The sequence below is a fragment of the Drosophila subpulchrella genome, chromosome 2L, assembly GCF_014743375.2.
Source record: "Drosophila subpulchrella strain 33 F10 #4 breed RU33 chromosome 2L, RU_Dsub_v1.1 Primary Assembly, whole genome shotgun sequence".
In the NCBI taxonomy this organism is placed as follows: domain Eukaryota; kingdom Metazoa; phylum Arthropoda; class Insecta; order Diptera; family Drosophilidae; genus Drosophila; species Drosophila subpulchrella.
In genome coordinates, this window is record NC_050610.1 from 7,574,875 (window position 1) to 7,601,389 (window position 26,515).

The following is a 26,515-nucleotide window of genomic DNA, read 5'->3' on the forward strand; positions in this document are numbered from 1 at the left end:
AACAGTTTAATAGATCTAAATAGTATTATATTTCTTCGTTTAAGGTAAATTCTTATATGTGTATATATTCGAAGTATAAATGTATTTTATTTTAGAATATTCTTAACAAGAAGCGAATATCTACAAAACCAGTTGTCGCCCTCAGGTCAGCTGCCTCCACACAGAAACAGCCAACTCGAATGGCAGGGGTTTTGCAGTATTTCTCCTTTGGCCATTGTAAATCAAGTCATCTTTGTGTATATATACAGAGTTTATATAGACACCGTATACATGGCAACTGAATTATCATAAGCAGTCACGTCAAGTGTTTGGCAACTGGTGCAGTGAAATTTCCACGGAGAGTGCAAAGTAATCGGAATGCAAAATAGTTCGCCAACAGCAGCTGCGACCAAAAAGTGAACTTGACATTTGACATGTGACAGCGACTGTGACAGCCAGACAAATAAAATGTAAGCAAAACAAAAGCCAAAGCCAAAGTACTGAGATCGAAACAAAAGCAAGAAAAAGCAGCCACCAGCAGTTGACAGCATCATAATTTGGCGAAAGTTTCGCCCAACTATTCCAATCAGGCATGCAAATAAGAATGGGAAAATGTTAATTAACAGCCAGCTAACATGGTGAATAGGGACTGTACCTGGGCTGGTCGCCGTCAAGGTTAAATTAGCTAATTGGTTGAATGTGGCGTGACTAAATGAGCTAGCAAATGTCAGCATGCCAAAGTTGTTAAAAATATTTATGACACATCAGATAAGAGCGGGCATTAACTGGGCGCCACTTAAATTCTTAAGCACTAAGACTTAAAGTTTTGTTTAAGAAAATGTGTGAACATAACTACTGGTCCTACCGTTTCTCCAAATATAATATTTAAATTAGAATTGATATGTTAAAAGGCACAGAGGCGGGCAAGTGGCAGCAGGCTTATTTGCCGTGACGGTGATAATCTACCCCGGAGACTAAACAGGCCCAAATGGAGTAGACTCTAAAAAAAGGGAATGGAAAAAGACAGGCAAAATGCAAAACGACAGGCCACAACAAAATGTCAAAGCCGCCAGACAAGCAGCTCAAGAAAAAAACAACCAACATTTAGTTAGGAAGCCATGCCGGCGGTTGAAAAAAATGAATAAAAAATAAGTGGCGTGTTAAAAAAAATAAAAAAAAAGGAGTGCAAAATGTGACCGCGCTGTAATCAAATTGGAATAACTCAAAGTAATCGAAAGGAAATGCAATAAAATTGGAGAATGCAAGAAAAGCAAGTACAGAAATGTAAAGTAAAAGCAGACACAAAGATAGTTGACAAAGAAATTTTTCTCAAGGCATGATTAGCTGGGAATTGGCTTGTATTGAGTGATAACAATACGGGAAAGTTAAGAATAAAAGTAAAATAAAGTACTTAACAGTTTCGATGTCAATTGATAATAGGTAGTAGTTTATGTTAGAATTGGGGTAGATTTGCAAACAGAAATAAGAGCTCTTCCTTAAGCTTAAATAAAACCCCCGACAACAACAGAAAATCCGATTAAAATGTGTAAGCACAGTAGAATTTCACACATCAGACAACTATTATCACCCTGAAATGTTTCTAACTTAGTTTAAGGACCAGAAATGCATCTCTTTTGCTACCAGTTTATCTTTTCACAATTTTAGGTGACACAATCCGGAAACTGTGAGACTCCCACTTTGTTTTTGCCTGAATTTGAAAGGCTTTCAGGCTGCAATTGGCCGGCAGCCAAAACGACACTGGTCAAACAAGGAAACATTAAGTGGGAGGCTTCTGCCCATAAAGTCCTGGCCAAAAAGGAGGCATTCCTGCAATGGCACTGGTCACGCACTCTCGTTTGGCATTCATAAATCGCTTACCAAACTGAAATCTTAATCAGATTTGTGCAGCAATTTTGATGGCATTCGGCAGATCCTGCCAACCTGTCCGGACCGTAAATAGCAATTCGCCAGGCAGGCAAACGAGCAAAGAGCAATCTGTGCTCTTGGCCAGAATTAAGCGCGTTTTATCGGAGAATTGGCAACTTTGATTCAGATTGACGGTTTATTTCGGTCTGGTCTTCAAAGCCAATGGCATAAATGCCTGCAATTTGTATGGCCAAACTAATTCAATTAGCCAGGCAAATACGCATAAGGCAAACGCCACCGCGTAACCGACGTCCAGCTGTTTAGTCAGTTAATTAAATTTGATTTGGCCACACACAAAAGCCACTTGGCCCTCAATTATGCAAGAGGTACTATATTGCAGGTTGCGCTTTTAGTTTCAATTAGCCTTGCAATGCAACGGAAATTGCGCTTAATTATTCAGAGCATGCACTAATGGAAAACTTCAGTCATCAGACAATGCACTGGCATAGATATCACTTCTTCCCGGGTCAAGGCAACTAATTGGGGGGAGAAAGCTTTTCTGTTAGCCAAGGATTGACATAAATAGTGGTTGATATTGTATAAAGTTAAAAATATCAAGAATACCCCGAATTTCAATGTATTCTAATCGCATTTGGTTTGACACTTAATATAGTGAGCTTTTAAATGAGTAAGATGCACTTAATATTTAAAGGCAGCCGCATATAAAAAACATTCTAACATCTTGAAAGCACTTAAAAAATTTTAAGAACAGTTTTCATTATTCCAAATCGTAATGTAATCTTTATTTTTAGCTTATACCATTTTTACTGATTTTTTTTTAAAACTATGCAAGCGAAAAATAAAGTATTTTGTAACATTTTAAAAAGGAGCACTTATTAATTGCCGATCGGTCTTTGTTTTTGAAATTTTCAAAAGGTTTTTTTCTTAGTGTAGGTACTGTAATATTTCCGTCCCTTTAAAATTAAGTTTTCGTTAGCACAACTTCCCACTTAACCCAAGTCTTTGCTGCACAGACTTCGTTAGTCCCCAAAAATCGCCCTTACCATTAAACTTTTTGTCACTGCAGGCAAACATCATAAAACCCTTGAAAGGTTTTTATTTACCACCCCCAGAAAAAAAAGAAACATAAAACACTTGACCGCTTGACCTAAATTTCCCAGCCAGAGCAGGATCAACGACACTCGTCGACTGTCCTTTTGGCCCGGTCAAAACTCAAGTGTCAACAAAATAAGCGGGGGCGAACACGAGAAATGTTTTAAAAATTCCAACACGTAGGCAATTTCTGGATGATGCGCATAAAATAAGCCTTGAATTTGAGGGGCGAGAACTATGAAAGAAAATTCACGAACGGGGGTGGCGGAATTCAATGGAGAAGGGTTATATCTGAGTCGCCTCATTAGGCACTGGAAGCAGTCATGATTTCCACTCAAGCAATCTTCTCACATAACTTGGCCCGAGGCGAGAATTGACGTAAATTGATTTGAGCCCTGATAAATTTCGAATGCCTGGAGGGCTGTTTCAACTGCCACCTGCCTGGAAATTAAAGATTGCCAGGAACTGTCTTATAGTAATGCCGAGTTGGCTTTTTTTGGTCAATGTTTGATAAGATCCTAAACAAGATCCGGAATTTAATAATACACTACGGCATGACACTTTGTTGAAATTATTAAATACTTTAAAAGGTCTCTAAAAGACTGCTGCCAAATATATCCTGTCAGCATTTTTCCATACTGATTATTCTTTCAAATATAACGTAGCACACTTTTGCACTTTTCTTAAAAGTTTTTAAGCCAATAGAGATTTCGACTTTCAGTTTTTTCAATAATTTTCAATAATTTACGCAGTTTTTTTTGTGTTTTTTTTTGGTAATCTAGCTTTTTTTCTTACTTTTTTTGTAATCTATAGCTGTCACCACTGTTGGTCTTCCGCTTTTTGCTGTTAGTGTTGATAAGCTCCATGCTCGCACGTACAACATTTTAGCACACTATTTGAGATGCGGGATGCCGGGAATATCCGCCCTAGAAATGTGTCAATTTGGCGTCAAAGACATTGACGGAGCAACAACATGTTTACATTAGCAATAAAACAGGCGCAGTACCATCCGAAATTCAAGATGAGCCAGTTGCCATTGGTATAAAGGCAGGGAAGGGAGGTATTTAGGTGTTCGCCAGCCTCACGTACTCATGGCTGGTAGAACTAGGGGAAGTCTTGGCGGATCTTCTGTTCCTCCCCAGACCAGCCAGACAATAACTATAATTGTCGCATCAGCATTTTTTCCGGCCTCCGCCTCAGTCTCAGAGCCAAAAAGTATGCAGTAAAACGCGGCAGTCATGATTCCGGAGTCCGGGAAGGAGGTAAATTCCATTAAACCAACCGACTCAGACACAGACGCAGACAATGCCTGAAGGCTCGTCAAGTGATTCCATTTGTAGGTCTGCCGCCGACTTCTGCTTCCTGACTTCGGTTGGCCCTGGATCTGTGAGGGGGATATAAAAAATTCCTAAATTAAAGTCAATTCGAAGACGAGTCTGCGTCGAAATCAGATGTTGATGATGGCTGGTTTTGGAAAGGGGACAAACTCTTGGGGCTAAAGGGAACGTTAATGCTGATTAGGAAAATTGAAGTGATAATGTGAGTAACGTATGCGGCTTTTAATTTCAAGTCATTGCAATAAAGGGGAAAAAAAGAAGTCGAAATAAAGATGAAAGAACAAATAACTTTAATTATGAGGAGGAATATGTCTTACGATTATTGTTAGTTATGCTCCAATATAGTAGGTATCACTTTGTTTTGAAAATCACTTTTAAATTCTTTTTGAGGTGTCTAAGAGTATGCTGAATTTTAAACTCGGAGGTTCAATGAATTCTTTAAAAATGATGACTATAATTTATTTACTGCTCACCCCAATATGTGAACTATCAATAGAGGACAATGAATAAAATTAAAATACCTTTGAAATCAAAGGACTTCCTTATTTAGCAGCACATATTTAAACCTGAGATTTCCAATTTATTTTTCTAGCAAATTGAATCAATAACTTTGAAATACCTTACTTTGAGAAACCCAATTCTCCTTCAGAAAATGAAGCAATAAAAGCATTTTCCCCAACTCTCCTATACAATGACCTCTTTGGGGATAAACAACCGAGTTTCCAATTTCCAGCATTAATTAACAATTTGGCTCACTTGGCACTCGTAGCGGGAATTTGTAAGCAATTTCGTAGACAATAGAGGTGGCTTCTTTCCTTGGTTCTGGAATCCCTGTATCAGCTGGCGGCAGACTGGACAACGTTTATTTTACGAGAACATTTTAATCTAATTTAGCACACTTTAGATTTATATTTGCTTAAATAGAAGTTATCTGAATGGCACGTGCCGGGCATAACAAAGAGCCAACAGCCCTGGTGGTCAACTGCCATTCGAAGATGTGGCCGAAAGGGCAACAAAGGAGCCACAGAAGCAATTTTATTATAGTTTATTTCGTTGGTCCGCTCCTTTGGAATATTTCGGAGACGTGTTGCACTTGCCTCGAATGCATTTGCAACAATCCAATTGCACCGCATTTCCCCCCACCGCACACAATATCCTTAGTGGAGGACATTTGCTGTTTAAATGCAATCAATTGTGGCAATTGTTCGTCCCTTCAAGGCTGCCAAAGGATGTGGGATAACCTTGTAAGCGCATGTTCCTTAGCCGTAAAAGCGGCGCAAAAGGGTGAAGAACGAGTAAATGGCATTCAGCAGGGACTGCAACATTTTCAGGTTCATGGGATAGGTGCCACCCACCAGGATCTGAAGAGAAAATAATGCTTAACGACGAAGACATGAACGAGTAACTGTCTATAGGACCTCACCGCCAAAGGCTTTTGTGAACGCATTATGAGAAACTTCAAAGTCTTTTGTGTGTCCACATCAAAGTCCATCCAATTGCTCTCATAGGCAGCGATGGCAATATCGAAGCTCTGCAGGGCAGTTAAGTTCACAAGCAATATAAAAAGATTATAAAGCGAAAATTCTTACTTGAAAGTATAGTTCATTGGCCACGTAGTAGAGGACCACGCTGTTGGCAAATATCATAACCATATACGCGATAACTATGACCGTTTGGGCAATGGTTTGAGCCTGTGTTGAAGGGTTAGAAAACAATAATAATAATTATTAATAAATATAGACCACTTACAATCAGCAGCGAGAATAGAAGAACACACAGCATGGCCCCAAAGCAGAGGAACTCCACCAAATGCAGATGGGTATTCAAGGCATTCATGGAGTCCACTAGTCTGTATTTTAAGTATAAAAAAGATTTCAAAGAGTAATTCAAAAGATTTTAAAGACTTACCCTGCCAATTTCAATTGGTATTTTACACACCATATAATTTCCCCGCGAACTTGACAATCTTTCAGTTTTTCTAGGCTTCTTAACTTATGTTGCAGAACCTTACACATAAGTATGGCAAAAAGGGTAAAGGTCACTACCATATTTGTATAAGGAATGTACATGCAACATCCCATAGGGGCCATAATGCCTTGGATAACAAAGAAAATTTCATAGTAGGGTGAAATGTATTTGTACTCATCAATAGTGGGCAAATACATGCCATATGGTAAAACTGTAATTAGGGAAAATGAGATTGGATCATTGTAGGAAATCTCTCTACTCACCTCTTTCTGAACCAAAAAGGGGATACGTAACAAAGCCAATGCAAGTGCAACAGCCCATAAGCAAGTTAACCCTTCCTATAAAAACTGATTGACGTGTGGTCTTCTCCACCGTAAGAGTTATAATGGGATCATCTGATTCCTACAAAAACCTGTTCTATGTAAAATCGCATTTATAAAATATTTTTGAATACTTACCAACAACTCGATATAGCAGTTTTTCACCATATTTATAAACCGTTCATAACTAAATCTTTGCACGCACAACAACACACCTCTAACCACTGTGTTGGTAAACAGAACAGCCAAATATACATTCCGGATAATGAAATCCAAGGATTCGGTGCTTAGATATATATCCACATACTGAGTACAGTTAATAATGATATAAGGAGTCATGGCGACATATCGACGCCAATTGTGAACGAAGAGATATGACCAGAACTTCATTAGCTTGAGAGTGTTCCCGAAAATGGGCATTTCCACGGTATCCATCGATTTCAATTTCATCCTGCCGCTGACAATATCCACAGAGGTGTGAATTATGCAGCCAATGTCGTCTTCGTTTTATAGGTATCCCAGAGATTAGGGGTGGGATTGGTTTGACTTGTCGTGATGTCATCATAATTAACACTTAATTAATGGGTTGACGTTGTGATTGTGGGTGGGCAAATGTGTTAATTATCCCGCTAAAGGCTGTTATTAGAGGTGTAAAGGATACAATTGGATTTTAAGGGTGAAATCTTAAAGGAGATTTTAAATTTTCCGACACTACAGGTCCTTTAATTTGGTGAGACTTAAAGAAGGGCTAACTTTAAGAGGTTTACTTTATTTATGGCTCCTTCGACTACTTAACTTCATTTAACCAGAGAAGCAACCTCAACATCTTCATTTTTCATGGCCGACCCTCAGCCGTCCGATAAAAAATCTTAATCGCTGGCAATTTGTCTAGTTCCCAGCTAAAGGAACCCACAAAAGACCCGAAAAACCTCAAGCAAACAAAAGGCGTTCAAAGAAACCTTTTTCATTAGAACCCAAGGAGGGTTGACTAAACCCACTACACATGTTCGACAATCCCAATCTGTGTGCCAATTACAAGTTGTAGACCCTCGACTTCTTTGAACTTTGAACTCCCCCTAATATTTATGACCATATAAACATCGAGAGAACTGAATCATTTGTCATTAAATTGCGATTGGAGTAAAGGAATTTCTTTTATTTCCAAGATAGAGAATCTTAATTAAGTTGCAATTGGAAATATGTTTGTGTGGACAAAGAAAATATGTTATCAATCAAACAAGTTATTAAAGAAAAGAAAGAAAGCTGGACCTTAATTACGTTCTTGGTTGAGAGAGATAAATTGCGTATACGCCCTGTTTATCCTCCAGTTTTGCCGTCACTTTGGCTTTATATCAAGGTGTTACTTACGCTTGATTTGCTTTATGATGCATGTGACCACCTCTCCCCTCGTTTTTCAGTCTGGCAGCTGTCTTAATATGAAACTTAGTTAGTCGGGCCTTTGAAAGCTGCACTGCGAAAAGTTTCCGGGGCTTAAAGAGAGATTTTTCTTTCGATGGCGCAAAGTATTTGGCAGTTAGCTTTTACGTCGGCCAATTAAAATTATAATTGGCTGAACGTGGCCATTAACAGAGGCAACTGTAAAAGGCATAAAGACAATGTCTGAAAATTCCTTTTACTGGCTCGGGAAAATATCTTAATATTATCCGATATGCTTTAAGTGTTTCCTGAAAACGGGAAAAAGAGTGGAATTCGAGGAAAACAAGCTGCAGGGCGCACCTTTTTGCGAAAGCGGAAACTAACAAGCAAAAAGGACGAAACAGTTGAACTTGCAGCTCCTGTATCTTGTATCTTGTATCTACGTCGGGGAAGCACTTAACACGCGTTATGAGGAGCTGCCGTCGGGGCTTGGGAAAATGCAACGAGCTTGCAACTTTTCCTAGCTGCTAAGTAGGAAAATCGCTTCCAGACAGGGCCCAAAAAAGGAAAGCAGGGGAAACTACGTGTCATATGACAAGTGAAATGTGCGCAAAATTACTTGTTTAGTTGCGGTTAAGACGCCTCAGACTTCCTTGGGTCTTCTGTGTGTATGTTTGCCAGACCAACTACAGATATTTGCATTTCTTGGGGTTTGCTTTATGAATTGCGCCAAGATAAACATTTGCCTCGGTTGCCACGCAAAAACCTGCAAAAGTTTTTGGACAAGACTAAATTAGACGCGACGACGAACCGGAGAATTTAATAAATGGAAATGCGCTTTTATTAAATTCTGTTCAAGCCATTTTTATGCCTTTCACGTGGCCGTGGTGGAAAAGCAACCCTCAAGGCAGGGCAAGAGGAAAGTTTGTGCCACTTTTCTTTTTCTTGGCATTGTTTGTAGCCACTTTTTCCCCCATATATACCTCAGGGGATGTCATTTGGAGGCGGCAAGTGTAAAAATTAAGCAGCCAGGAGACGAGAAATTGAGTGAGATAAAATACACTGAAAACGAGGGGGGATGGGTAGCTGAAAGTAATTGTCAAGTATGCTAAGAGGCGTGGCTTGGCAGCCTCAAGAGATGCGTTTCCTTTTTGTTCTGTCGTCACAAGATACAAAGGAAGCGGCAGTGAGCGGAAAATGTGGAACAAGGTTGATACAGTTTTCCATGTGGGTAATTAGTCTAAGTTCTCCTCTCAAAAGTGGCTTAAACAGCATCCAAGTCCTATCTATGCTCTTAGTCACTTGGCTTTCCGCACAGAATTTTCATTGAATTTCCTCTGCTTTTTTGAAATATCTTGCTGCTGACGAAACTTTTTCAATCTAAAATTATCAAAGCAAACATCAAAGTTGATACAGCAGCAAGAAGTGTCAACAAATTAGCAAAATTGAGGGAAAACAGAAATGGATAACGGGAAAAAACAGTCAACATGAAAGGGAGACCAGAAAAACTTTTACAAGCCATAGTACAACAAACATCACACCTCATGAGTGGAATTTAAATTTCTACCGCGCAGAACTTTCATGTCGTCGGGCGACAGTGTGTGTTTGTTTGTTACTCATACGCCCCGTGTGTCTGTAAAATTTCATATCAATTTCGTTGGGATTAAGTTATATTTTAGTGCTCGGCAAAGGTGTTTATAGCAAGTTGGGTGTGTGCTTTTCCTGAGATTTTGAGCACGTGCTAGTCCTCAAGGCTTTCGCACTTTGTGTGTTTTCGCTTTTTTAAGCCGAGTGGAGATTTTCATTCAAACCAAAATATTGATAGAGCCTCAAGTGTTTGCGAGAGAGACAAGGAAAACACATTTGGTTCATGGTTTGCTGTGTGTGAAAATAGAGGAAAAATCGTGGGAATGAAAACGGGAAGGCTAAAGGGATTTTTTTTTAATTTTTGGGAAATGTATTTACTTAAATATTTAAATAGTTAGGAATTTAACTTTAAGTTATTCAAATTTATGTTATTTTATGAAAGGCCAACATCATTCTTTTATTCCATTTCTTCTGATTTGTAGATTTACCAACCTCTACATTCTACCCTTCATTTGCCGCATTGTCATTTTATCATTATGCTTAATTGAATGAGTTTTGTGACTGAAAATACACACATGTGAGTACGCACTTACCGAAAGCTCCATGGACCCATGGACTTACAAATCATAAAAGTCATGACCCGGACAGTTCATAAAAAATTCGGCCCCGGGCAGCAATTGCCATACAAACAGGCGCATTACGGTGTAATACTGGGGTTCTGGGGCCAAGGCCCCCCAATTCCGAACCCAAATCCCGATTCACAGCATGACCGGCATATAATTCAAACACGTACCAATACAGTGCCGTAGAACTCTGTGCCGGGCAAAACGATTTGGCCAACGGTAATCAGGCAATTTCATATGAATAAGTAAGCAGGCAATGCCGCCTGAGTGTATGCAATAAATTTCGTTGTATTACGAATGCGACGCCGGCGCTCCTTATGAAAATTTTAAAAGCCGCCAAACTATGCACCCGGCTGTGATTGCTTCCATCCTGCCTGCCCGATTTACCATCTCTCCCCCCTTTTTTACCACCCGCAGCCACTACAAGCCGGAGCAACAACAGGAAAATAGAAATTTATTACTCCGAGACGTGCAGGAGGAGGCCCAGTCAAGGTGTTTATTACTTATTTAGAGCGGCTGTGCCTCCAAAACTCCCAGGGAGCCGAACAAGGCCACTGCTTCCGAGATAAGAGAAATACCTGAAAATAACACAATATATTGGGAGAAACAATACCCTAAAATCAGGGTAGAGTTACTCCGATTTTATTTGATTTTTTATATATATTATATTAGAATAATGTTGTTTCTAAAGATTTTTATTTAAGTTGACTTACCTTTAAGATAGCCATCGTGAAATGTAAATATATACAAATTTATAAAAAGCATTTACAAATTATAAATATCTTTGTCATATACTTAAAAGTGTGCATATAAATTTATTATTATATTGGTCAACGGTTTTTTGTATGAAATTAAGTTGTATAGGTGTTCAATCTTCATTAAAATATAACATATGTTTATAACTTTTTCGTTGTACTTATATATACTTTTTAAAATTTAGTTTTTATTTTTTTTTTTTTTTGACAAGGTGAGTTGGAATAAATTGGCTTCCTTGACCATTTTAATATTATTAATAAGAAGTTTGTCTGTAGAGTATTATTCAGCATCAGTCCCAAAAAATGTTGATTTAACTGTAGGCAATCCTAAATATAAACCTTTTCTGTATTTATATAACATTTTTAAATTAAGTTTTTAGTTTTTCACTTAAACAACTTGCTTGACCAATTTAATATTGTTAATTGGCTTCCCTTACCATTTAAATATTGTTAATAAAGTGTTGTCTATAGGGGGTTGTCAAATGTTATGGCGCAGCAGAAATACCCTGGTAGCCCAGGTAACTCCAGTTCCCTCCCCTCACAGCGGGCGGGACTTGAGCTACTTGGCGGGGAACCCCAAGTGGAGAACGTGCCTGAGGCTTTGGGGCCATCAAGTGGCAATCGAGGACCTCTTCGCAGACTTGAATATTGGAACGAATGAAGGGACGATCGTGAGGCGGCGACCTGCTGCCACTAAACATTTTAATTAGAAAATTTTGCACAGCCAGTTGAGCCGACCACAAATCCAATTACCAAGTAATTATGCATTTAATTTGGCACGGCGGTGAGATGGCGGAGCAGACTCTTCATGGGCAGTCATTAATGCAGATGGCTAGCCATCAAATCAGCTCAACTCGACACCCAAAAACAACGCCCACATGTGTGTGTACTATATGCAAAATAACAAAAACTTTTTGCCGCATAACTTTGGGCTTCAAGGCTTGAAAATTTCAATTTTGTGTGTGTCTAGCCTGTTCTGCAACTCCATCCTGATCCCCCCTCTTGAGGGCTTACTGTACTATCTGCCATGCAATTAAAAGTTGTTTCCATGTTTTGTCTGCTCCCAGTCGCTTATTACAAATGTCGAGACCAGCCGACCACAATCAAAGAGGTCAAGTGCAGTCGGGAAATGTTTTTCCGAGTGCGTAATTTATGGCCGCTTGTCTTGTAATTGGCCCAGGTCGTGGTTCAGGCTTTGAATAACTTTTCTCCGCCATCCGAATAATATATCCCTTTTTTTTGGTTGATTTTTTGGCCTGCTATAAAACTGTCAACACGCAAGCCACTAGGCAAATATTTACCACTTGAATGCCAAAGGGGCAGCATTTTTTTCCCAGTTCCTCTTTTCATTTTCGACTTCTTTTTGGCACAGTGGCAAAAAATGAGCTAAAATTTATGTGGTGACCTGGTTTTATGTCGGCAAACTGCAGCTGTTGAGGAAATTAAAAATTAAAGTGCTGAATATTAAAGAAAAATCCAATAGAGTTTTTCCTTTCAAGGTATTTTGATTAAGTTTCCTAGAGGGATTACCCATGTCTGCATAATTTAGGCAAGACCAAATATCCTTTTTACCTTCGCTGGCCAACAATCGATAGACAGCTTTCCTTGATTGGCGAGGCCTGAAAAAGTGTTTATTTTCAGCTTAGTTTTGTCCAAATGTCCCTCGCCTTGACACACTTTTCCAAGGCATTAGCCGGAAAATTTGCCTAAAAAGGCAAAGAAGAGTGGAAACTTTTCCAGGACCCAGCCAAAACCGCCTTAAATTTCCTGTCGATTTTCTACGCATGTCAGGCCAAGGCTGAGATTGATGAGGGCAACCTTTTCCCCCTCCAAAGTGGGATATTTCCAACTTACCACAAATGTGGAGCCATAGACTTGAATTTATGCATAAATAAATCTTTTTTTTCTATCATCAAACTGATTCAAAATTAATTTTAATCGAGTTTGTGGACTAATTGTTTGTTTTGTGCGCGCAGTTGATGCAGCAATAAAGCAATTTACAACATTTACATTTTACGAACAAAACTCGATAAAATTTCAAAAATTGCCCATGATTGATAAATATTTAATGCGCATAATTTAATTAAAAATGTTTTACAAATAATAAGAGCAGCATAAAATCCGCAGACACATTTCTACATGGGAGGGTGGGAATGTTTGCTCGTTTTTCCATGCATTTAAATTAGTTGCATGCATTTTTTATTACCATACGTCAGGTAAAAAATTTCATGCTGACATTGCACATATTTGTCATACATATTTGGGATCAAACGCTAATAGGGATTGATGGATGCAAATAAGCGCCTATATAATAAAAAATTGTAAAACAATAAATAGAAAAAACATATGAATTAAATAAAATTTTTGTCCAATATATGTTTGCCTTTAAAAGCCCACATATGTACTATATCTTTAAGTCGGGATCCCAGAAATCAATCAATCAATATCAAGCCAGAGGCGTTCGCATCCATCCAATGTGTCAAGTACTTGTTTGCCCTTAGATAACTTTTGTCCCACTTCCAGAACACATTTGGGGCGCCACTATTTAGTCAACCTAAATCCACAAACAAAATATACACACGAAAGGAAGAAAAAACGAAGGGAAGAAAAATCCGGCAGACTCATCAATAAGCCAGTCCAATAAACAGGATGTATGCTCCGAGGCGCCGGTGGCCAGGATTTGGCATCCCCTCGAGCAGATTCACTCCTCAATCAGCGCGGCCAAGTGGAAAATGCCTTGGCGTAGCGCCCTCTGACACCTTGTTAGGGGAAGATAGACAACCGGGCCAGGAGACTTATTAACATTTAGATGAAATGCCACAGGAATCGGTAAGAACAAAGGACGGAGATGTACAGGCTTGCTTACTTTTTAGCATTTGAATGCCACAAACCGACAACGAACTCGCCGATTTGCCTTTATTTTTGTGATTTAATTTCTGGGCTTAATGGAAGGTAGCTCCGACTTTTGTTTGATTGCCAAATAATTTGCATTGACTAATGAAAGCGTAAACTCAGAGCAGAACAAAGCAAAACTTTCTATGGCAACTTTAAAGTTCTCCTTGAAACTTATTTCCCCCAGCTGACAGCTTCAACACTTCAGACAAAAAGTTGACAAAATCTACAAATTACTTGCCCCGAGGCAAAGACAATTGTCGAGCCAGACAATTGAGCCAATTGTCTCAATTTCTGGTCCTCCATTGTTTGCCATTTTCTTGGCTTTGTTTGGTTTTCGCTTTGATTTTGTTTAACCAGGAAATGCTAATTTTCCACCAAATCCACTGGATTAGTTGAAGAGTACAGTCCCGCACAAAGTTGGTCAACTGGCCCTCATTAGCCATGCACTCAACGTGCTAATGAGCTCGCTTAGGCTTTGGGGAGAGGCCAATAAAAGTGTAACAAGAATTGCATGATTAGTGTAAATGCCCTCGCCATAAAACAGCCAAACTAAACCACAGCAAACACATGTGTTGGCCTGGTCAGGGATTATTTGACTAGGCCCGAAAATAAACGAATTCCCCGAAATGAGTAGGAGCCAATGTGAGCTATAGATATAAAGAGGAAAAATGTACAAAGAAAATCGCTTAGGACAGCAAAAGTAAAGGAATTTGGTCGAGTAGACCCAACAATGGCCTGCAATAATAACACAATATAATATTTTTTCCCACATTAAAGCTTATGGAGACAAACTGATTCCCTATTTACTTTTGTTTGCTGACCCAAACCAAATATTTATAAGTATTTTCCAGTCCTAAAATCACATTTGCTGCCGGGCAGGGTATCAAAAAACCAGCTTAACCACAAATCTGTGGTTAAATAATGAACTCAAGATATAGAGTGATCTCCCATTCCCCAGCAGTTGTAACTAAATCTAGATATGGCCGAGAATAAAACGAAATGTGTGAGCACAATAATCGTAAATATGCAAGTGAAGCACAAGTAAACGTTTGCTGGGTAAACCCAGAGACAAACTGCGAATAAACCAAGTAGATACCTTCGAGAATACTTTATATCAATGATTGGTTTATTTTTTCTGGGAATCTTTTTTTGGTGCCTGGCCATCTTGGTTTTTGTCTAGTCGCGATAACTTCCTGGACTCTTAATAAAACAATAAATCCCACTTCCCAAACCGAGATACTCTCTTTGTTGTTTGTATTAAAATAAGGAAATTACGCTCAAGCCATGCGTGTGCCACATAAACATGTGGCGCAATCTGTGCGTGTGTGTATTTGCTTACTGTGTGGTTTCCGGTTTGCATCTGTGTGCGAGCGTCTCGTGTCTGCCGGGCTTCCTTTTCCTTTCCCTGCAAGTAAAGCCTCCCCAATCAATCTTTATCAAGTGCGCTAATTACACGCATTAATAATGACAGCTAGCAGAGCGTAAGATTGAGTAAGAGTCGGGAAAAAAGGTTCAGCGAGGGGGAAACAGCAACACGTACACGCGTCGTATACTTGATGTCTTAAAGCAGCGCCTTAAAGTCGGCAATAAGTTATTGGTTTTGTCACAAATGGCTGGGATATCCTTTTCTTAAAACTATAGGTTAGCCATTTTTGGAAGCTTTATATTTAATTAAATTATAAGTTGATTCTATTAAATAATTAAGATATTATTTTAATCAGTCTTCTATTAATAAATAATAATAAAATTATCCAATACTTAATAAAACTTATACAATTAAAACAAAAATTTTAAGTAAATGCATTATATTTTCTAGTCAAAGTATTAATTTTCAAACGAGGGTAAATTAAATTAAAAAAAAAACAGACGTGGCTTAATTTTGAATCTTAAACTATAGTCGTGTTTATCTTACTTACATTTTAATATAGACACAACATATATTCACAATGCTTTATTTACCAGAAGACCAAGTGTTACACACCCTAGATGCTTTTTAATACTCCCGATCAAAGAGTTTATTAATAATGTATTTAGCCTGGACTGCTAAGTCTTCTAAGTGTGTGTTGTTTAAATAAAGTTCAAACAAGCTTTAAAAATTCAAGGAGATTTATTTCTAAGCAAATAAGGAATATTTAAGTAATACAAAATTAAAGCATGGTAAATATAATATATTCGCTGGGTTAAATTTCTACTTAAAGGCGAAGTGGTTATTTTTCTACTTACCTACTTTTTAATTTTTTCAAAAAATGTAGATTTAAAGCACTAAGTCTTAAGTACCAGGAAGCCAAGTATGGTACACCTAGGAGGATGCTTTACATCGCTAACCAAAGAATTTATAAATAATGCCCAACTGATTTTTAATTTTCTTCTTTTGTAAGTGTCGACAGCAGCGACGACAGCAAATTATTCGTACGGCAGCGGAAAAATGGAAGCAGAAACCACTGCAGACCCGGTCAGAAGTAAAATATTGTAAACTGTTCCACAAGCATGCAAGGACAGGAGTCGGGGAAAATAACTTGCAATTAGTTGCTGTCAGTGGCTGTGGCAAGCTGTGGAGATATTTTGCTGAATATTTTAAAGTCGCAACCGAAACACTTTATATGAGGAGCAAATGACATCAGGTATGCAAGCAGAAGCTTTACGTATGTCTGTGATTTTTCACTTTCCCCTTGAACTTGAGCTTGGGCTAGCTTAACCCTGGCATTGGCAAAATGTCGGGTTTTGGACTTGAAATTGAATCGAGAGAGGAAACGGAAATTCTGTTTGACTAATGAAAATCAATGAAGAAATGTTATTTCTTTCGTTTTCTCTCTATCGGGCAGATGAAATGTGTCTGGATCTAAATTGAGTCGTCAAGCTTTTAGATAAAACGTGCAAAGCACCAGAGAAAAATAAATAAATAAAATATGCTGCAGTGTTTTCTTCTTTAAAATAAACTTTAGTCAATCCCTTGCTAAAGCTCGTTTATTTCCCATGTAAGCTGTCTTGAGTACATCTAATCTATGCATAATTATTATGAAAATAACCCAGCTGAAAACACCTGCGGTTGGGCAAAAAGGCTTAGGGCCAAAAAGAGAAAATCTCAGCACATTTCCACCTCAGACCCAAGCTCATTATTATGCACAAGCTGTGCCCAAGCCGAAAATTACATTTTGATGTCCTACATCGTTGAGTTTTGTTGATATTTTAATGGATTTGCTATCGAGGAAATTTCCGTGGCCTGGGGGCTGTCACATTGAATTTGGGTTCTTTGAATTTTGAATGAAGTTAACAGCAGGTGAGTTCTATCACCATGTGAAAGTTTTGAATGGATAGAAAAACTCGCTGGAAAAAAGAAAAAACGATAAAATATAAATGTTTTTGTTGCGGATTAATGGGACCTCAGCGTGTTTCAGTTTCGCAAAAAAGGGGCTACCACTAATCCTCTCTAATTGTTCATTAAATCTCCTCTGACGCCCCATCGACATTCATCTTCTCCGGGGGCTCCAACATATCTACCCCTCGGAATTTTTCACACGCTTCCAAGCCATAAATTCCAATTAATTTGTCGCATTTTATCTTACCAGACCTTCGCTTTTTATTATCTTTCTTTTTTTCTGGGGGGTCCAGGGGCACCCTCTTTGGGAAATACGCAAATCATTGTTTTATAGCAATTTAATTTTGTTTTCTGCTGCAATAAATAAGTAAAAAGGGAGTTGAAAAACAAGGAAAGCATAAGAAATCCAAATCAACTGAGAGCTTTGTTATTTATTTATAACAAATTGCCCGATTAGGTTGCTGCTGTCTCGAATTGCTTATCAATATTTAAGGCCAGGACATTTGAGGGACACGACTCTTTTGGGCCCTGGCAAAATTCCATTAGAAATGTGTCAAAAAAATGCCATAAAAAATGCAATAATGGTCAGATCCGAAGCAGCCATTGCACATGCAGCCCGGCCTGGAATCGAGTCAAGGGCTGGTTGGGTTTCGGAACCCCCATACCACTCGACATTTGCCAGCTGCAGTTGCCGGCTTAAATGTACGCCATAAAATGCCAAACAGACAATAGACCCTGAGGGGTGTGAGACAATGAGTACTGGTGATGGCGAGGAGTTTCAGAACTCCTTGCGGCTTTATTGCATGCAAATATACGGCACAACACCCAGACAGACAGCCAGTTGGCCGAGACACGTGAAATGATGTGCAAATCTTATTAACAATTGCTGCCAGGAGCAGGCCACAGAAGCAGATCCAGCCCAATGGATAGGATACCACTTTGGCTGGTTTGCCTTCGGTCTGGCCGAGTCCTTTGGCTCCTTTTCCTCCTGCTCCTGCCCTCCAGTTGCATTCGTGTTGAGTGCAGCTTTGTTGCTGGGAGACTCTTTTGGGGGTTTTTCCGGTTAGCAAGACCTGGGAAGCATTGTGGTCTGTAGGATATAGGAATTGGGTGGGGACTCGTTTAAGGTATTGTTAAAGCTGTCCAGGGGGCTTGCGAATCGCAGGTTAGCATAGGCAATCAGGACAAACTATGGGTGTGGTGTGAAGGTGTTTTGAGGTATGTGAACGTTTGATTTCGAGGAGAATAAAAAGAAGATATTTTCATAATTTTATTTTTGATTTAAAAAATAATTTAATATGTCTTTCTTGTGATGCCGCACTACAAATAAAAGGGAAACGAAGAAAATATCATTTTCAAGTTCTTTAACTTTTTTCAGCTGTCATCATTATGCCTTATCTTTTGACAAGCGGACTGAAATTATTTGTATTTTTTATGACAACTTAGAAGTAAAGGTTTGAATGAGCTTAACAAATTTTAAGAACTTATATATATATATTATATTATATATTATATAATTATATTATACATATTATTGATTATATATTTAAACGTTAATTTTGTCATGAATTCTTAAAATACTTTTAGTGAGTCAAGAATTAAGCAATTGTCATAAGGCCTTTAATCCTTTGTAAGGGGAACTTAAATAATACTCAAAATCTTTTTAACAAGATTCTAAATCTAAGGAAAATTTCTTAATATTTAATTAGCTCCCAAAAATCACTTTAATATTCTTTCCTTGGTAAAGACTCTCTCTTTAATTTATTCAGCATCTACAAATATTTGCCCTAAGCTCGCTTAAATTTGCATGACATCATCCCTCCTCCCCAGAAATCCCTAGTTTTATGTCTTGGCATAAGTCTCCGCCCGCAACAATTATGTATGCCAAGTGTTCGCCGGGGTTTTTCCATTAAAATCAACTAATAAATATCCAGAGCGGACCGACAACCTAAAGCCGAGGAGAGTGGACCCACAGAAGTCTCCGGCGGATATTAAACACTTAAATGCTGGCATAATTTTTACGCCAAGCGGTGCCGAGAAGCGGCTAAGTATTTAATTTAATGCGGCGTACCTTTCTGTTCACCCCGGGCCAAGCTGAAGCTAAAACAAATAAATTGAGCCCGGGTTTTTTTCGGAGGGGGAGGACCGACAGTTGGATAGACAGACAGTCAGGAGGGGGGGGGATTCCCCTTCTCACATAGTGGCGGAAAATTAAAGATTAAACGCTGGCAAAAATATTCTCGGGGTCAGTCTGGTGGGATCCGAAAACAATGTCTGACTAGACAGGCAGACAGATGGTGGCTGGAATGGGGGTCCAAGTCAAACAAAAGCCAAATGAAACGCTGGCATGCTCCCCACTCGATTCCCGATTCCGTATCTCAGGAATGAAGCAGTCAAAAGGTCCAAATACAACTACCAATTTATGCGCATTATTAAAGTAAACGCATGATATGCCCGGAATGCTAGCTCCCCAGAAAAAGGAGACTCCGCATGGACAGCTTCCCCAAACAATCCCCTTCTTCCCCTTCCTTTAGTGATTCCTGGAATTGCTACTGGGCACGTTTGTAGGTGTCCAAAATGGACATTTATTTATTTAGATTTTAGTTGAAGACAACATGGGAGGAATTACGTTGGGGTCTGGCTATTTGGCTTTGGCATCTTATTGGTGTTATTAAATCAAGTGGGTTGGGATGGAGTATAAAGGTGTAGGGGTGATGGGATTGGCAGAATGGGGATTTGCTAGCTTGGAAATTTATTATGGTAAATGTTGAAAAACATGAAACGTAATATAAAGATTTTTATAATCCTCTAAATATATTTAAAGAAAATTCCTTTTATTTTTTAGGAATATAAAGTTTAGTTCTTAAAGCAGTTATGGATTAAAATATGAAAAAAGGGGATTGATTTTCCTTTTTTTTTCAGGAAAATATAGGTAGAAGTTTAAGATTTTCTGATGATTTTTATACATTACAAATTTAAACTATAAAAGCCTAGGGTTACTCAAATTTAAAATTTTCCAGGCCCATCGATTTTGGATTTTATTATGCGCAAGGTTTCTTTGCCCACCGAATTGAATCGTTAACCAGGAAGCCATTTGACCGCCGCTGCTTCATTAATTCCAACATTTTGTGGCAATAAAAGGGATTTATGTACACCACCAATAGCAGGAATTATAAGTTTTTAATACGCCCCCGACCACGCAAAGCCTCTGTAATGAGTCCTTGGTGCAGTGCGTCGCATTATGAACGCGCCATTTGAAAGAGACCAGGAATGGCCAACTTGGGGCAAGATGGCCAACACAATAGGCATAAAAATCAATTATGAACCATTAGCCGGGCCGAGAAGAAGAAGAGGCTGTTTGGTAAGAGAGGGGCGAACAAAAGGCCAGACCAAAAGCAAAGGTCATAAATCATCTGGGCAGGCTGTTGCTCCGTGGGTTCCTCGGGGAGGTTCCGCCTTCTCTCTCCAGTTGTTCACGCATTAAATATTTATTTAGAAAGATTTTAATGGAGCCAAATAAGTTAAGTGTACGTAACAGTCCATGGTCGAGACAGAAGGTGGCCCAAACACGTGTTCTCTAGAGCTCTAGAGGAGGCGGCATTGTGGCCCAGGAAATGGTAAGGACATCGCAGGAGGGGCAGGACCTTCGGAGTGAGTCAGTCAGGCAGGCACACTTTACGCTTGTGCTTTATGTATTTGACAGCTGGAGGCACTGGGACCGGGAAAACACGAGAGCGAGACAAAGTCCTTACAGAGCCCCAGACAAATTCATTTCATTCGTGCGGAAATTAAATGCATATTTGACCTATTTAAATTTTGAGACCGAGTGTCGAGCCGGAAACAAGTCTGACTGAAATTTAATTTATTGTGAACGATTTTTCAAATCGTTGAACTGGCAGTACAGTCAACCGATGTTGGACAGCAGCAACAGATGATGTCAGAGTTGAGATGACAGGATGGAAGCTGTTCATTTGCATATCAAATGATAAATGTTAAATAAACTGAAAGCCATTGATACTCGGGCTGTGTGTGCTACATTGAACTTGTCTTTTTCGAGTCAAATTTAAGAAGAACCTTAAATAAATGCTTACAAATTATGAATATTGTAAGATACTTATTTTGGTTGGAAGGCTCTTTGTGCAAAGAAGACCTTTTTATAAAGCCTGTTTCTCGACTTTAAGCCTACTTTAAGATTATGATATCTTCTTAATATGAAATACATACAGTAAATCTTTTATCTCTACCCTTTTTGCTTCCATTACTTCCACCTCTGCCATTCATTTTAATTTATATGTCCTCATCCTGGTAATATTACCCATTTAATTGACCAGTCCCCGACCAACAATACCGGACATTGTCTGCACACCTGATCCCTGTCATCACCGAGCCCCCAAATTACCACAAGTTGCTCATTAACCATAAAAGTAGTCACATCCAGAACCAAGTGGCAATTAAATGGCCGAAACACAACATAATCAGTCATAAAAGTCTTGGGGGACGAAAAGCAACGTGAGCAGAAAGTAAAATACACTGGTCGGCATATGTATTTTGACAAAACAAAAGTTAAGTATTCTTATAACTTGAATTTACTTCTTGTAAACTATAGGCATCAATGGAAAGGTAATTTAAATGCCGTTTGAATAATACAATACATTTCTTAACCCATTCAGTATTTATTGAAAAGGACAAATTTGTGTAAATCAACTTAAAAATTTTTTTTTTTAATTTTTTCCTCGACTTGAAAACTTAAATTTTTTGATGCAAAAAGTTTCTTCAAACAAAAATAATAGTAACTGCAAAAAGAATTCTTCAAAAATCATTTTTCTTATATTTTTTATGATTTTTTGAAAATGCTGAAAAACAGGCATTTGAGCCATATTTTTCTCTTTTTCATACAAATTTTTTCCGACATTGTCACCTTCAAAAAATCATAAAAAATATAAGCAAAATGATTTTTGAAAAATTCTTTTTGCAGTTACTATTATTTTTGTTTGAAGAAACTTTTTGCATCAAAAAATTTAAGTTTTCAAGTCCAGGAAAAAAGTTTAAAAGTAGATGTTTACACAAATTCGTCCTTTTCAATAAGTACTGAATGGGTTAAGAAATGTATTGTATCATTCAAACGGCATTGAAATTACCTTTCCATTGATGCCAAAGTTTACAAGAAGTAAGTTCTAATTATGAGTATATTTAACTTTTGTTTTGTCAAAATACTTATGCCGACCACTGTAGGTGGCATGGAGACACCTCCAATGCCCGATTCAGGTTCGTATCCTGCTGCCCCACACCACAGGACACGAAAGTGTCACATGACCAAATAAGAATGTTCGACATTTAACCGGGAACAACTTTTATGATGGCTAATTAAGCCTAACGAGCCGAGATCCATGCAAAGAGCCCAGAATAGGAAACAAAATTCCCTCCAATTAGCAGGGCATTTTCTTTTGTTACTGCTTTCCGTTGGAACATAAATTTAAGTTGGAAATTAGGAAGTTTTTCCCATCAGACAGTTGCGCATTTTCCCGGCGACTTTTTGTGCAAAGCCTCAACAATGATGAGCCTCATCTGCATTCGCTGCCAAAAACTTATTGCAGCCGGCAGGCAAATGCCAAAATCCATACCGAAAATATGGTTGCAGCAGAAAAAATGCAATTTGCATGTCAAGAATTGTCAGAGTCGCAACTCTATCCACATAAAATTGTTGATAAATAACCAACGGATTCGAGAACTATGTGATGCCAAGTCTGTGTAGCTTTCAAATTGCTTCAAACTGTTTGACTTAATGGCCGTCTCTCAGATTGGCAGCAAACAGACGTCTAGAGAGATATTCATATAATAGTAGCAGAGGGAAAGAGAAATGTAGTAGAAGGCTAAAAGAAAACGCATTACAAGCAACTCCACGGGAAGTTCTTTCTTTCAAACTGAAATTATGCGTTTGCACAACGAATCAAAAGTTAACGTTAGTCGGCAATTGGTTATCGGGAAGGCCGACTTTTGAATACCCTATTTATGGGTTAGTTTAAAACTCCGAATGGGCATCGTCCCATTTGTCCCAATTGTCAATATCCTCCTCAAATTCCTCTTCTTCCTGTTCTTCCTCCTCTTCCTCCTCGTCGACAGCATACTCTCTTTTCTTCCGGTTTGGGGGTCTGTGTACCCGACAAGTACTCAGACACTCGTCTTTTGTATAAAACCGATTCGGATTACCACCACAGCCCCCATAATAGAAGAAAATACAGCGATTGGTTAGGTAATCGTAGCCCCAGACTTTGATCCAGTTATCACAGGGTCCTGGATTTGCGACATACCAGCATTTGGCTTTAGACAATATTTATAAGAATTTCAATATGTATTTTAAATACTCTTGAAACTTACGTTCCTTAACTGTGACTCCATGAGGAATAACCGCCAATAGGGGTTGCATAAACATCAGCAAGGAAAAGGGATAAATAAGATACATTACTAAAAAATTATAGAAATACACTTTTTTGACTTAAAATACTTTTTGCTTGATTAAAAGTTCAATGCTTAAATAACAATCGAATAATACAGACCTCATTTTTAAATTTTATAATATTACACTTTTTTAGAAAATAAACTTCTGTTAAGACTTAAAAATGTATAATTAAAGAGATAAAATTGTTTGATAAATAATATTCTTTCTTTAAACTCCAAAGTGCCACAAAATATTCAAGGAATCAAACATTTTGGGAATTTCAATATACCCTTTTTGTTCATTGTTGAGTTTGTCTGAAAACCAAAGGATATGCCAGGAATGCAAGATTTTTCAACTTCTTCGCCTTTCTTTTTCCAGCCCACTCCCACTCGCACTCTGAAAGTACTTCATCATTTTTATTGCCACGAGAGACTTGAGAGAAGAGCAAAGAACTTAAACATTTTTCCCTTTTTCTCGTATTTGACTAACGATTTGATGACGTTGATGGGTCTTTGAGATGCAATGTCGTGACTATGCAGACACCAATAGAAAACTGCAGATGCAGATGCACATTTCCGAGCTTAAAGCTCCAGCTCCAGCGCCAGAACGGAAACGGAAATGAAAAACCATAATGTGTATTTACAAGCTTTGCAACTCTTGGCAGAACGACTTGCATTGCGCCCCTTTTTATCGCCTCGAAGAAATCGATTTAATTTAATTTGCAAAGCGATTTTCACTTAAAATGTGATTACGCAAATTTTCAATTTGAAAACGATAACGTAAATTGGCAGACACAATGTGGGGGAAATGTTTTCAGAAAGAGGGGAGTAGCCCCAAATTTCGTTGCCAGCCGAAAGGAAGCGATTTGAGAAGTGGTGGGGGAGATAAGCTGGCCGCGTTTTGTCTCGCGGGTATTAACTGTCTCTACATAATTCTTTATTACACGATGAAGGTAATATTTTGCAAGGGCTGGGAAAACATGAAGATCCTATCGATGTGCATTGAAATTTTAATTCCATATTTACAGGTTTTGGTATGAATCGCTTGAGATGTAGATAAAGCCATAGACATTATTTTTAGGCACATCGTGTGGCAACCATAATCTTTTTGGCCTGCTAATAAAATATTGAACATCTTCGAATGTTATATTGTATAAAAAATTATTCTGTGAATTTATAGTACTGTCTGTTATATGGTTTTTCCTCTCATTGTATCCCATAATAAATAAACATTTTAAATTTCAGTCCCAAAAATCAGCTTAGTCCACGTTTGTTACAGAAAAACCTAAACAGTTAACATTTGCCAGCGACCGCTGTACATTCATTTTCCATTCCAGCCCCAGGAGCCAGCTGAATTTTGCTCCGTTCCCGGCACTTAATTAAGTTTCAATATAGCTCGATACCGTGTGCTATTCTCAAAATCATCGAACAGCAACCACAGCAAAGCTCAGTGCGAACCACCAAAGTGGTTTTGTTGGTCCACTACCCACACTTTGGCGATTCGATGTAAAATTCCGTCAGCAGTTGATTTCAGTTCGCTGATTATTGTCGCATTGACACCCCAAATTACACAATCCAATATACATACCCAACCAGAAAAACAACAACTATTGCGAATTGTAACCAATTTTCGGAAAGTGTTCACAGCATTTCTAAATTTAAATAGTTGCGAAGGGAGAGGAATTCCACGGAGGCGTAGGCAGTGGGAAAAACCCTCATCAACTTCCATTAGAATGTCAAAGTTCAGCGAATGTCGGAGGCTTTCGGTAAAACCGTGCGCAAAAGTGTCAAAATGTTTAACATATGCCCACATGAGACACTGCAGGACCAACGGAAGGCCGAGTGTCCTGGCCCAGTTGCTCTGGTTTTGCTATTTCGGTGTCGCCATTTGCAGTGACAGCGTTGATAACAATGACAAGAACAAGCGTCCTGAGCCCAGGGACTTGTTGGCGTTGTGATTAGGAGGAGGGGCCTGCGAATCGGAAAGGTTATCCTCCCAGAGCTGTGTTTTGTGAGTAATCACACGAAATGGGCTGTTGACCCGTTAGTGGCTGCACTGATGTGGGCTTGGGACTGCATATGGGACAATGGGGGCGTTTGGATTTGATGGATGTCAAGGGGAAATCCGAGACGAGCAACTTGAACGATTATAATCTGGGTATATGTTTAAATACGCAAACACTCAGAATATTTGTCTTGTGTTTCGATCTCAGCCGTGGTAAAGGTTGATGTAGTTTAAATCATGGAAAGGAAGACCAGAATTTGTTTGCTCCCCATGAGCTTTGCATTGAAGACCAGATTAAAAAAGAAATTATCTTTTTTTTTATTTTACTAAAATCAGCATGGAACGCAAAACAAGATTTTTATTGCTTCCTAATAGCTTTGAAAATAGATAATAGCTTAGAAAATACATTTTTCATATTTATTTAACATTACTGAGTTTATTTTTGAGCACTTTGCACAGCACCAACAGCAAATATAATTGTTGAAAAATGGGTTTTTAAACAAGTAGTAATCTAAAAATGTGGTAAGTTCAATCATTGTTCTGTTGTAACACGTGTGTTTGATACTATAATTTCAATTTATCAATGTTTTACATCTACTATAAATATGGACTGCAAATCTGAATACTGATAATCTAAAAATACCCAAGAAACATAAAAATAATCTATATACCACCACCGTTTTCCCATTTTGAAATTCCCATAGCCATAAGAAATTACTAGAACTCATTTATTCAAGGCCAGTCAAACCCAGTTGAACACTCTGCTAAATGCAGAACCCCCGAGAACTTGCTCCGCCCTTTCCGGCAAATATTTTCATTAGCTGTCGGCCGCAACGTCGGGAAATTCTTAAAATTACATAAAATTTGAGCTTCACTTGGGCCTTAATGTTCGACTTAATTTAAACGAACGAGTTAACAAGCAAGCACAAAAAATTTGAT

General features: G+C 38.4%; 2 protein-coding genes across 2 annotated transcripts; both read right to left on the reverse strand.

The window, feature by feature from the left end:
* Nucleotides 1-5,518: 5,518 nt before the first annotated feature.
* On the reverse strand, nucleotides 5,519-7,033 carry LOC119547824 (odorant receptor 30a). Its single transcript, XM_037854846.1, has 7 exons — nucleotides 6,722-7,033; nucleotides 6,527-6,665; nucleotides 6,204-6,474; nucleotides 6,045-6,144; nucleotides 5,885-5,986; nucleotides 5,719-5,826; nucleotides 5,519-5,656 (listed from the first exon to the last, which is right to left on the reverse strand). Exons 1-7 carry the CDS (start codon nucleotides 7,031-7,033, stop codon nucleotides 5,555-5,557), a joined length of 1,134 nt encoding a protein of 377 aa, XP_037710774.1. The 3' UTR covers nucleotides 5,519-5,554.
* A 15,932-nt stretch (nucleotides 7,034-22,965) lies between these two features.
* On the reverse strand, nucleotides 22,966-23,621 carry LOC119548242 (kunitz-type serine protease inhibitor textilinin-5). The gene is made up of 2 exons (XM_037855382.1): nucleotides 23,512-23,621; nucleotides 22,966-23,454 (listed from the first exon to the last, which is right to left on the reverse strand). The coding sequence occupies exons 1-2, from the start codon at nucleotides 23,594-23,596 to the stop codon at nucleotides 23,156-23,158; spliced, it is 384 nt and encodes a 127-aa protein (XP_037711310.1). The 5' UTR covers nucleotides 23,597-23,621; the 3' UTR covers nucleotides 22,966-23,155.
* Between the last annotated feature and the right edge of the window lie 2,894 nt (nucleotides 23,622-26,515).